We start from the raw sequence: 13640 nt of genomic DNA on the forward strand, positions 1-13640 counted from the left end.
GGTGACATATATAATAATTCGTTCTTGTGCATATACAATCTGGTAATTTTTTACTTTTCTTCTTCTTTATACATTGTTCCATGCCATTTAAAAAATAATATATTTATGCTTATGTAGTTTATAAAATGTGCGAAGTGTCTAATAAATAATAAAAATACCATAAACGTGAAAATACCGAATACAAATTTATATATATCTCATTTTTATAAGTTTTTTATAAGTAATGATAATCTTTTGACATACGTTTATTTTGTAATTTTCATATTACAAGAAGAAAAATAAATGTCGAAAAAGTAAAGCTGATATTTTATTCTGTATTTCCTTTATCAACCTCTATCTATCAATCGTCGTTATATGCTCAAAGTGTCGTAATTTAGGATTTGCCGCAGGTCGTGTGAATCCAGTGATGAGAGTCGAAATGAATCCATGTATCTAGACGAAGGGTGCGCGAAACGGCATAAGGACTTTGCTCGAGATCACCTTATTACGCCTCGTTAGATACCTTGTTCCATATTTCGAAACGTATGTACGTATGCATGTACGTAATACTCCGAACTGATATTGCTGAGTTCATCGTCGTTGTAGCACGTTTTAATGATCCATTCGCGGTCGTAGCCGTCAGACGTGTAAAAAGGACTTGATTTCTAGCCGACGAGAGCGTACGGTAGCTGAATTTCACCGGAGTAATTACAACGAGACAAGACGTATGTATGAGCTTTGATGGTATCTCATATATTTTATTTTATATTATAATATTTCTGTGTCAAATATATGAAAAATATACGCAGATATAACGATCCTGCGATTACAACCACATTTTAAAATTGCGTTTATGCGAAGCAATGACAGACATGTCATGTTGCGATTCTCGACGATGCAGTGCATATGCATCGACAGCACATGTGACACGCATCTCATTGCGAATAGGAAAATTTGTAAGAGGCGGGAAAGGCGCACGCAATGTTGCAAAATTAAGATACATTACGGCGAGATATATTGGCAGCTGTACATCCGCACACACGCATGCACACATGTACGGTACCGTAAATGTATAGACGCGTTCGAGGGGGGCCAAGGCAGCCGCTTTAATGGAGTTTCCGCGACTCGGAATTCCCTCAAGTTCTACGCGTCGATGCGTCCCGTGCAACACGCGCTATCGACGTTGTTAGTGAGATTAGCCAGTCGACAGTTAGCGATGATGCACGGCGTGTCCGATGCACTATTGTCGTGATATGCCGATCGCATATCTGGGAACGCGACGCGTTTTCACGGCGAAATCGATTGCGATTTATCGAAACGGATACTTCGATTGCGCGGTGAAACGCATCTTGCTAATCGGCAGCGATGAATTATTATCACTGATAATTAATTTCTTGACGTGCAAGCATACGTTTCGTCGTCAAAAATCTTTATTATTACTTATGTCAATAGCAGAAACATCTCAAAAAATTAAAAACTGGGAAAATATATTACTTAATTCAATATTTGAAGTATAAAAGCAATTAAAAGAATTTTAATATACGCTGTATTTTGTATTTTCCTTCATGAGTTTTGATTCCGTTATTAATTTATAGAGAATTATTATTCGTTACAGAAAATCTAGCGCGAGTGGGACTTTTAATCAGAGTAAGATATAATACGAAATCTCGCCGCGGAGGGATGAATTTAATCAAGAGATTAGAGATTCAGTTTTCCCAAGCGCTGCCTCGGCGTGAATGAGTTATGGCATTTTGCGGCGCTATCGATGCTGTTAGCGCGGTTAACCTGTTGGCTGTTAGCGATGATACACGCCACATTCAATGTATACCTTCGCTTAGTGCCGCAGTCAGCCCGCGTCTATGCGGTACGATATACGATTGGATCTAGAAACGAGTTTTCCTTAAGAAAAATTATCGACATACGGCCATTTTTCGCATATCGAAACAACTTTATCATTGATGCACATATTTCACGAGTAATATAGTGCTTGATGAAAAATTTAACGAAACATCTTCAATACTGTTAGAATGGCATTATGTAATATAAGTCATTATGAAAAATATGTGTTTCGGACATTATAAAAAATATTGGGAAAAATGCAAAAACAAGATAATCTATTCGTTATGTAATGTAAAATATATATTAAATGTTCAAAATTAAATATTAAAATTAAATTCCTTATTATGTGAGAAACTTTTGATATTTCGGAGTATTGAAAAAATATTTAGAAAATACTATATTATATAATAGACTTTTGCTATCTCCGAATATTTCAAAGAGATGTGTTTTCTAAAACATTTATTTAATATATAACTATATTCTTCTAAATGAAAAACAAAGCGAAAAAATTTGCAATTGAAAAAATTACCTGATTTTTAATACTTCCATGACTATCTAATTTATTCATTCTCGCAGAGATGTATAGATATTCAAATATTTCATCTTTTCTTTCTACGACTGTACTCAATACTGAAATAAATTATTAATAGATTATAAATTCTACTAATAAATTAATTCTAATAAATTTTGTATAATTATGTTTATCGTACAATTATTAATTTAAAAAATTAACCTTTAAAATTAATTCAACATTGTACTAACTTATGTCATTTCCCTTTTAATTTCACATTTCATCTTTCACATAAAAATAAAAGATATTAAATAAAAATATTTAAAATAAGAGATATTTATATTTATATTTTTTCAACGCGAATAAACAAATTTTTATCGAACGAAATATCGAAGAGATTGCAATAGATACTAGTGACTCGGCGCTGCAACAGACAACACTATCACCAGTGCGTTATTTTCCGAGTTCGTTGCGAGGTGGCAGCATCGCCTTGATAGGAGGCTGCAACGATCTACTTCGAGCAAAAGGTAGTGGGAGAAGCAGTTTGGCGCAGATGCGCGTGTACGATCGAGCGTGTAACATCTCGGAGCTCTTGGTGTCGCACGCAACTTTCTGCTAGAGTGACGTATATATACGGCAGTCAGTTTGTTCTGCATTCGATCGAAACCTCACCTCTATTTCGGGGGAGACATAACTCGTCCAGTCGAATACGTCGATTCACAAGCGGGTGAGTATATTGATCCATTCATGCTGCGTCGACTGTCGGCCATTTTGCGACAAGCGCTGTAGTCGCACGTGATACTCGTACAATTCATAGTACTCGTCGAATTATTTAGAATGCGTTCCGGAATTTAATGAATGACCATGCGCTCTGTATTAGTCTCAAACAAAATGACATAAAATTTTCATAGAAATGTTGACATATTAATTATATTATTAGATAGTAATTTTATCACGTATATTTGACATAAATTAAAAAATATGAAATATGATGATAAAATATGATGTAGCTCAAGTCTGTGCGATATTTAAAAAAAAAATAATTTTTTTTATGATGTATAACATTGCCAAATATTAATAACATATGTTTGACATGATACTTAAAATTCATACTTCCTCTTTCTTTCATTTCTACTAGAGATTGCACAATTATATGTTCAATTGTATGTGTATATTTATATAAAAAAGTGCTGTGTTAAATTGTAAAAAAACATATATGTTATTCCTTTTTGTTGCAGAATCGCAATCGATAGCATAATCGATTACTAGTTCGATTGAATAGATTATTATCTATCGAAATTAATACACAGTTACTTGTGTAATTCTCACATTCTTCACGATGCCATTCACGGCGGATGTGGCAGCGAGTCAGATACAGGAGCATCTGAAGAGCATTTACAATCTCCTGCACGATATAGAGAGTCAACGCATCCGTTCGGAGCACAACCTAAACAACATCATGAAGACCCACGATAAAGTCACGCCTGACGACAAGGTCTCCCCTTACTATCAACAGAAGCTGAAGAATTTGTATAACGCCGCGATGACCGACGCCCAACAGGAAGAGGAGATCCTGCGCAAGGCTCTCTCCAAGATCAACAAGATACGCACCATACGAAACGAACGACGCATACAGGCGCGAAACGCCGGCAACAAGGAGACCATCAGACGCGGAGCACTAATGAAGATGGTGCAGAGCACCGCGCAGACTCTACCTCTTTATGTAGGAAAAACACCAGGTGCCAAGCCACCACCCTTGTGTGGTGCGATACCAGCCGAACCGACATACATCGCGAAGATGGGTGACATGGTGGCAGCTCTGGTGAAAGGCAACGAGGAGGGGGAGAACTGGATCCTAGCCGAAGTCGTGCAATTCAATTCCGCGACGAACAAGTACGAAGTCGACGATATCGATGAGGAGCAGAAACCCCGTCATACATTATCGCGGAGTCGCGTGGTGCCGTTGCCATTGATGAGGGCGAATCCCGAGACCGATCCGCATGCCCTGTTCCCGAAAAATTCCACGGTGATGGCATTGTATCCGCAAACTACCTGCTTTTACAAAGCGATCGTGAAGCAACTACCGACCACCGCCACGGAAGAGTACAAAATTCTCTTCGAGGATGCTGCTTACACGACCGGTTACTCGCCACCGTTGAACGTGGCCCAGCGTTACGTAATTTCCATCAAAGAGAGCAAGAAAAATAAGAGCCAGTGTTAATAAACAGTATTACTCTCTTATTTTAATCCGTGAATTAAGTTTCGATTTTTTTTTTAATTAAGAAAAGACCATGTATGCACATATATATGTAACAAAAAACACAGTACACGATTGCGAAGATCATTTATAAGCTCTTTTTTGCAATACATATGTACATATGTATATATCTTTTATATCAAGCTATGTATGAAACTCTTTATTATAGATTCTCTAGAATATTGAAAAGAAATGTTTGCATTGACTTGTGTTAACATATTCTATATTGTAACTTGTGTTAACATATTTATAACATATTTGACTTTCATATAATAAATTAAATTTTTTTATTATACGTTGCAAAATTCTCTTAACATTTAATGCCAAGTTCTTTTAGCAATCAGATTTATAAATTACGAATTACATTTCTTTATTGCAATTTATTTATTACGTTATAACCCATCGCATTACAAAAAAATGCTACACGATAATAAAAATATATAAACTGTAATTCATGAGATTTATAAATGATATATTAAATAGATATAGAAACATATTTGAATATATTCATATATAAAAATATAATAAAAAACTCAGCTTGTTTTGCAAATAGAACAATATTTTTTTCAATTGTAAATATAATTATCTCGATGTATGTTATGAATTTCTATCAAAATCGCAGTTTGTCATTAAGATTAAATTTAGACATGCGTGTGTGCATTAACTGGGAGAAACAAGCACGTACTGACAGTTAAGGTCCTATTTCCGCGATACTACCCGTCGTCAGAGGTAATTGACGTAGATTATAGGACGATAATAGCGGTATCCTTATGTACGCGGGTGGATCTGGACTTTGCTGACCTTTCGCGAAATCGGTTCTCCGTGACTGTCCGAGTAATTTCACATCCTATACCGAATAAATCTTCTCTTTTGCTCCGTGTTCGTCATAAAGCTAGACAGAGGTAAAGCGAACGCAAAGGGGAGAGAAAACGTGGAACACAGAGAAGGTAAAGAGAGCGAAATATAAAAGCGGTAGCGGACGAAAGCCTGCGAAGTTGCGAGTGCGAGAGCGAATCGAGGAAGATAGCGGAACCAAAGAGAGAGCACTGCGCAATAATTGATTCCATAATCGGCGGCTGCTGCCAGACATCAAAGCAACTCGGTACCCCCAGCAGACCCAGCTAGCTTAATTCTCATTCATTATTTAACTTAACTACCCCTCGCATCGAGTCATAAAAAAGTACTTTGATTCGGCGCACGTTGCGGACACGGTATTTTTCGCCATTTTCCTCGAAATTAAACCTGAAAATTTTTCATTGATTTCTGGTTGCCGTTCGAATGGAGCTTACTCGTTGAATAACGTACCGAAGGGGCTTTTAATTGAAACACGAAGCTGGATTTATCGCGCGAACAAAGTATTGTATGTAATAATTAAGGAAGAGAGATATGTTTTTTCTTTGAATAGCTTTTGAAGTGCGTTTATTGCAGGAAAAATCTCGTATAGATGTATTGTATTTTTATGTAAAAAATAATATGTAAGATAAAATAAAAAAATATACATATATACATATATATTTTTTCCTTTAAATTTGGATAAAATAGAGCTACTATTCACCAATATCTCAAAGCAACTTTTATCTCTTTAACACTACTCTCGTAATAATAGAAATTATCTAGCTTGTTTAATGGCTTTTATATGCTTTCTCGTGAAAGTTGTAACGACCGATTTTATCTGGTCTATGGTAGTTTCCCTAACTATATCAGAATTCACCTCGAACCCCGGGGTCGGTCGGATCACATGAATTTAGCAAAACGCACGACCTCGTACCCGGAACCTTTTATCCACTCGTACTCGCGCTAAACCACAATCGAAATCGCGTTTGCAAGTACGCCGCGCTGTCTAGGATTTCCGGCAACCATTAGTCGCACTCGATTGTCCGATATCTTTCCACTTTCAGATAGTAACCGTCGGTGTGTCGGCACACAGAAGCCATTCTCAGTTCTGGAATTAATTCAACCGACGATTAGCTTCCGCATCTAGGGGTGAGTTCTGTCCGAAACGGCTCTTGTGTGTCCGATCGTGTGTTTGGTGAGCCTGTATGTGTGCTCAACAGCTATACAGCTGTGTGCTACTGACTGAACTATGTCCAAACCGCGGGAAGGCGTGCGTTCGTTCGTACGGCGAGTCTAATAATACAAGTGGACTCGTAGCATGCGAGCAACCGGAAGCTAAGGCGAACTTGCGGCCGAACACGCAAGCCGTACTTGGTTTTCCACCCTTGGTCCCCGCGAGAATAACCTCTCCCCGTGATTCCTCCGGCCACCTCCTACGACTCGTTTCCTACCAACCATTTCAAGGTTCTCTTCGTTCATTCGTTCCACGTTTCAGTTATCTGAGTAATATACTTCTCCTTCGGCCTCTTGCCTTGCCCTGCTTCCTTTTCTCCGTCTATCTTTCTTTTATACCTACCTTCCTTCCTCCCTGTTATATTCTACTGCTGACCTCCTTCTTCCTCTGTATCGCGTCATCCTTCTCCTTTTCCTCTCTTCGTTCTATCCAACCCGATCGCGGCAGGTTCACTTAACCCTCCGGTAATGGCGCGCTGTATTTTTCTTCGACGCTCGTAATTATGGCCGTGTGCTCTCGCGAGCATATTTTATTTCGTTCTAGATCGATCGATTCCAACGCTGGTATCTGTCACTGCCCTCTCCCTCACTCCGGTTTCTTCCCTCGCGCTCTCTTCCTATTTCTTTTTATCCCGCTGGAGGCTTCATCCAGCGAAACACGCTACTCTCCGGTAATCATTACTCTTTCTTTCGATAAATTGGCGGACCAGAGTGATTGCAAGATGTCATTCTCATCTGTTCATATACATTTGTTTGTAATTCAAATGCGATGCGAGTCTGATTGGAGCCATATGGATGATTTGGTAAGATCGCACATGACGCTTCTCACGCCTATCAACGGTTAATTTGAGGCACCATACATTTGCAATTCCTAGAACGCGCATCCAATTAGCTATACATTCGGAATATTCTATCGATCAGACTTAGACCGTTTTTCGTAGCGATTTATAATTCAGTGCTCTCGACTATAAAAGAGATATGAAAAGATAAACCGTGGCTGGCCCATTGAAACTTCACTAGGTTCATTTAAGTAGTACTCCGGGGCTCATTGAATTATTGATACTGAAGAGTAAATTGAAAATCGATAAGCGATCCAGTGCAATTTATAACATCGCGGCCGTTTCTGAAGGAGGAAAAAAAAGGGACGTGGAAAGAGCGAGCGAGAATGTGCGAAACTTGCACAGTGAAGATTGCAGAACTCCTCGTGTGTCGAGCGGGGGGAGGGGCCTCCCGGATTTTCATTTTTTAATTAATACGCCGCGCACAATGGTATCCAAGAGAAGGAATCGATAAGGCCGGCTAACGAGCTGCCAACCTCTAATCCAACTTTACCTCGAAAACTGTCGGAACTCTTATACGATGTGGTAATGAGTTCTGGCTGTTAAACGAAAGGAAAGTCACGATGTTAATAGCTTCTGCCTTTGAATCTCTCTCTCTCTCTCTCTCTTTCTGTGCAAAAAAATCGCGCTGTACGCGAAACGAATGGCGACGACGGATTCTGGGCAGCGAAAGCGCGTGCTGCTGTCGGCTGCCACCTCATGCCGTTGTGGATTCCGTTTAGTCTCGTTTAGCTTGTGCGGACAGACCGAGGAAATAAAGCTCTCCGGTACGGTCGTGAGTACCGATTCGATCTCGACCTATTGGATTTCGTCGAGTGCAATTTCTTCCCGGAGACCGCAATGCAATGTTCCGCGTGGCGTGCGCCGCGTTCTCTCACCGATCTCTACCGCGACACTTTAAACGATAGCGCACTATATAACCGATGTGACTGGAGCGCAACTACTTTCAAAGTACTGCATCAACTCCTCTCTGGACGTTTTGTACAAGAGTCGAACGCGACGATATCGCGAGGGAAATCATGTCGCAGGGAAAGCTGCTCGCGGAATAAAGTTTTTCATATAATTATGAATGATTTTGGGGAACGCGCACCGTATTAATTCAGTTTGCGGTAATAATATTCTTGAAAAAGTGCGTTTATATCGTACAAAAGTCGGAATTTTAGAAATTAAAACGAGATTTGAAAACAACGAAATATTTAATAAAAAAATAATTTGCCAACTTCTTAATGATACGCGTATATTTCATAATAATTGCGAGTCATTGTGTTGTAAATTTCTTTGCACTCTTATCATTAAAAATAGATCTGACTTCATCGCGGACAGAGAGCATCGTAATAGTAGCTGTGCGTAACGACGCGTACTCAAATTACCAATTCAAGTACTAGTGCACGAGGTACATAGAAAGATGACTATACATCAGGCAGCGTAATGTCTCGCTATAAGAGGCCCGCGACATTCTCCGGCTGTCAATGCCAGAAACGGAGTTTTCTTACCGACTCGAAAGCGTTCACGGCGCCGGCAATTTATTACGTTTTTCGTCAACTAGGCATTAGGAGGCAGGAGGAAGAGACAGACGCATTGATCGAAATTCCGGCTTACATACATATTTCAACGGAGCATTTATCTCTCCCTGTACGAAATTCAAACATTTCGACAGCCCGAATGGCATTCTCGTCCGTGGACGCTATAGAAATACGAATAATTCATAGGCGGGCGGCTCTTCGCTAATTAATTGCGTTTGCCAATGAAGGCAGGGCGGTTTAAAACTTCCTTCATAATTCAGGGCCATAATCGGTTATCGTGGTCATTGCAATGCGGCACAGCATGATCGTCGATGAAATCAAAGTTTATAGGCAATTTTACGGCAGTTCACTGATCCGCAAAGGAATTTTGATATGAAATTGCTAATTACAACTATATGTGGACATGTATTTTAACAACCGAATGATATTTCATTTCCAATTTATTATAAAATCACGAATTATATCAGCAATATAGAGCTAATGAAAAGTAGCATTTCTAATATGTTACGACAAGAACACACATTATACTCTATATATATTATTTTTTATTCTATACTTTATATTTGAAATGACATTACAAATAAATTATATCACCAAACGAAAAATAAATGTAATAAAATGGATAATAATATCTAAAATCTATAAATATAATATCTATAAATGGATAAATATCTAATATCTATAATCTATAATATCTAATAAATGGATAATAATCTATAATAATCTATAATATCTATAAATGGATAATAATCTTTAGCGCAAAAAATAATTTTCTTATTTCAAAATCTGATAACTAAAGAGCACGCGAATTGAAATTTTTTATAAAGGAGGTCGCGCTTATGAAATTATCAATACACTGGTCGACCATTCGCGCATCCTCACAGGTCGTATAGTTATTGTGACTGTCCGAGTTATTCTTAGTTCGCGTCTCAACGATTCACTGGGTCACCAATGTGTGTACGTAAGCTATGATTAATTACTAAGTCCCATCAGCGACATTAATTTTTAATGTACGGTCATTGTTGTGGGAATTATAATAATTAGTTCAGAGCCTTCTCTGAAACTCGGTTGACTATATATGTGTATGTATGCGGTTTGAGTTCCCAACTGTGTCGTCCGTCGGTATATCTTGATTCTGTTTAGCCACGCGAGAATACATTATTCGCATATACATATAGCGCCATAAGTATGTGTGTATGCAAATTTATATTTATATATGAAATGTATGTGTGTCGCGGACTCTCTATGTAAATTCTGTCCTTTTACAAAGCATGAACTATACCTTTTATAAAACGCCAGTTCAGACTCTCTCAGCGTTTTACAAAGAAATAAAATCTTGAAAACCTTAGAAAAACTGATTTTACAAATCCGTAATGCACATATACACAAATACATGCTATTTTATTAAGTGCATGTATAATACATAGATAGCAGGAACTTTAGTCACACACAACCATACTAACTAATGTTAGATCGCTAGAAAGAAACGTTGAGTAAATATGTGTTTTTTTGCATGCATGTGTAGAGTGACTCCGAATTGTCCACAATTACACAGAAGAATACACAACGGACCATTCTGAATGTGGAGAGTTCTGGGATTTGGTGTAACCAGTAAACTTTAGCTTAGAAGTTACTTCATGATTCGCTTGTGCCCTATCAAGCTTGGCGAACAATTCAGTAAGTCCTCGACTGCTAGCAAAGACTAGCTTTGTTGATACACACACATACATATATATATATATATATATATATATATATATATATATAAGCCATAATATTCTATTGTTAGAAAGTATGCTAATTTCTTGCAATAAATAATTTTGTTGTAGAAATTTTAAACTGACTTGAACAAGAATCTAATAATAAGATATGAAAAATATTTGAAAATGATATATCTTCAAATAGATGATAAAGATAAAATTAATATAAGATTTAAGATATTGGAACTACATATTCATTTGGAGATTACATATATTGAAATTATACTCCAATATTTTGTTCCATATCTTCATATTTATACTTTATAGCTTTCTATTTTTTTTTCTATAAATTTATATTCTTTATTAATTTTTGCTACTATTTGAAATATCACTAAAAAATTTGATACGATTGTTGGAAATGGATAGTCACGGTACTCTTAAAAAACTGTAATAAAAAATTGATCGTTGGGAAAGAAAAATGCTATTTTCTCTATAGAATAATAGAAAAAAATATCTTTTCGTCGGAGAAAATTGATAATTAATTATTTATTTCTTGTCAAAAATAAAATACTCCAAAGTTACATGTGATAAACCTCCTTAATTTGATTTTACATTCTCTTTTCTTTTATTTTCTTTCTAATATATATTGATTGTTTATTTTATATCGTGGTAATATAAAGCTAAATTATTTTATTTTTATTATTTTGACAAATTCGTGAAAAATTTCGATATTTCAACAATATTGGATCGTTATATTTTTCAAACTAATTACTGATCCTTTACTGATTATACCTAAAAATTGAGTTTACAAATCGAGGCCATTACTATATGCGATCGAGTCGCGGATCGTTGGCCATCGATGACGGAGATCGCGGACACAATCGACGCGTTCGCTCTCGCGGGGCTCGTTGGAAGATAGCCGCGGGCTAACCGGTGAACCCGACCTAATTGAATTTCGCATACGAGCGCCGCGACGATTCGTCATTCCGGCGTCCAATTTGGACGCGAGTCTCGCGCCACTCTCTTTCGACTGTTCGCTTCGCGTCAGCTATCGCGTCTTTCATCTTCGTCCCGTCGGCTGTCAGGACACCAGCGTCCATCACATCGACGCGGTAGCAGCATTTCGAAATTTCATCAAAGCGACATATACTCACGTGTGCTTTCTATGCAACGTTCGCGGTTGAACGCGTAGAGCTAATTGCACTTACCTGAAACAAGAAAAAATGAAATACAGTTAGTATGATAACATTTGCCAGAACGAGGATATCGATTATTTTTTGAAAGCCAAAGGGAGGAATCAACGTAAGATTATATTATACCCATCAAACGCGCAGAAGAGGTTCCTCGCGAAATACTGCCGCTAAGAATACTGCCGCGGAAATTACAACGTCCGCGGGGTGAATTCATTTTTAGGGGGAATATTCCTAGCAGAAAGGCACATAAGCGCTGTATAAATTAGTAACGAATTTTCGCGTTTCACCCTTGAAGAAACGCTGGGAGGCAACGCTATTGATTTTATGCTAAATTACTCCTAGTAATAATATACAAACACCTGGGCATTCTGCATAAACTGTAATCGAGGTAAGGGCAAGAAACGCGGCGGAGAAAGCCTGTTGTTTCTCTTCGTATCGGCTATAAGGAAATAAGGGAAGGACAGGCTTCCTCTACCACCAGAGGCAGCTGCTTAGGTTCTCACATAGATTAACCCAGGTAGTTTCTGTTCTCCTTCGTCTAGGAGACAGACCTTCGGGCTGCCAGGAAGTCGCTCGCAAACTCGATGGCAAATTGTCGAGACTCCTTGCCTCTCTTTCTCTCTCTCTCTCTCTTCTCTCTCTTACCGCTTTGCTTGTCTCTTCGTTTCGTAACATTTATCCTTCGTAGCCGCTCCCTTTCCCTCTTCCGTTCTCTTATCCGCAACGAGTCGTCTCCATCCATCGAGAGCTCGCAAATCACAGACTGGCGATCCGCTTCGACCAAATTATCCGGGAAATTCCGAGCGCAGAGGCGTACACTAACATGGCGCGTGGTTATACGGTATCTGCGACTCGCTTTACGATCGAGATAATCCTCGTCGATACACACGCCCAATGCCTGATCGCCTTAGGATTCGACGCTCTCTATTCGCGAACGAAGCCGTAATTAGGTCGACGAAGAGACAAGCTGTATCGCATGTATTTTTAGGACACGACACCGATGAGATCAATGCCTTTCCTGAATCTTTAACTTGTGTATATTTTCATGGACAATAAATATTAAATTCGAAAGCTGGTTTTTTTACGCGATTTTTATAAAATCCTTAAAATAGTTAATTATAATATTTATTGTGCGAGAAATCTAGAATAATTTGAATCAGTTATAATAAAGTGATGTATATATATATATATATATATATATGTATATATATATATATATGTATGTATGTGTGCATGCGTGAATTTGTAATGTACATGTGCTGTTTTAATTAAAATAATTTTATAGACACTAGCATGCTATATTCCAGAAGTAAAAATGGCGCTTTATGAAATTGTCATAATCATAAAAAAAATTAATGCTTTAATAAGCGTGAAAGAATCACTCATAAAAAATGAGTATGGCACTATTTTCAAGTATTGTCATACTAATTACATAAAGATAATTAAATGTAAATGACTGAAGAGATTTTAACGTAATACAGTATAAATTAATTCTCTCGTTCTTTATCACTTGGAAATTTTTAACCAAGTCTAATAAAGAAATATGATTAAATTCTTCCGTTATTCTTTTAATTTGTTCCGTTATTTACAAATTTGACTTTAATCTATATCTTGAATTTTTTGATTAAGTGTTTATTATGTATATCATTTTTGTTTTCCGATTATTACTCATATGCCATGATTTTTCCTGGTTATGCTCGTCTCTTCAGTCTACGTTCTTGACGTTCTGAAA

At 37.6% G+C, this 13640-nt stretch overlaps 1 protein-coding gene and 1 long non-coding RNA gene across 2 annotated transcripts in view; one reads left to right on the forward strand and one right to left on the reverse strand.

The window, feature by feature from the left end:
- The first annotated feature begins 2883 nt into the window (after window positions 1–2883).
- Sgf29 (SAGA-associated factor 29) lies at window positions 2884–4879 on the forward strand. Its single transcript, XM_083108745.1, has 2 exons — window positions 2884–3056; window positions 3568–4879. The coding sequence occupies exon 2, from the start codon at window positions 3669–3671 to the stop codon at window positions 4548–4550; it is 882 nt and encodes a 293-aa protein (XP_082964871.1). The 5' UTR covers window positions 2884–3056; window positions 3568–3668; the 3' UTR covers window positions 4551–4879.
- Window positions 4880–11845: 6966 nt separating this feature from the next.
- The window catches only part of LOC145977513 (uncharacterized), a 359277-nt gene continuing 357482 nt past the window's right edge, over window positions 11846–13640 (reverse strand). The window contains exon 3 of the long non-coding RNA XR_014440521.1: window positions 11846–11923. This is a non-coding gene — a long non-coding RNA (uncharacterized LOC145977513). The remainder of the gene's footprint in view (window positions 11924–13640) is intronic.

Source organism: Camponotus vicinus, unplaced genomic scaffold, assembly GCF_025532165.1.
Source record: "Camponotus vicinus isolate PSW18456_S1 unplaced genomic scaffold, iyCamVici1.0 SCAF_9, whole genome shotgun sequence".
Classification (NCBI taxonomy): Eukaryota; Metazoa; Arthropoda; class Insecta; order Hymenoptera; family Formicidae; genus Camponotus; species Camponotus vicinus.

Excerpts from the sequence above, each read along its gene's own strand:
- Sgf29 (XM_083108745.1), top strand. The coding sequence starts at position 3,669 with ATGCCATTCACGGCGGATGTGGCAGCGAGTCAGATACAGGAGCATCTG.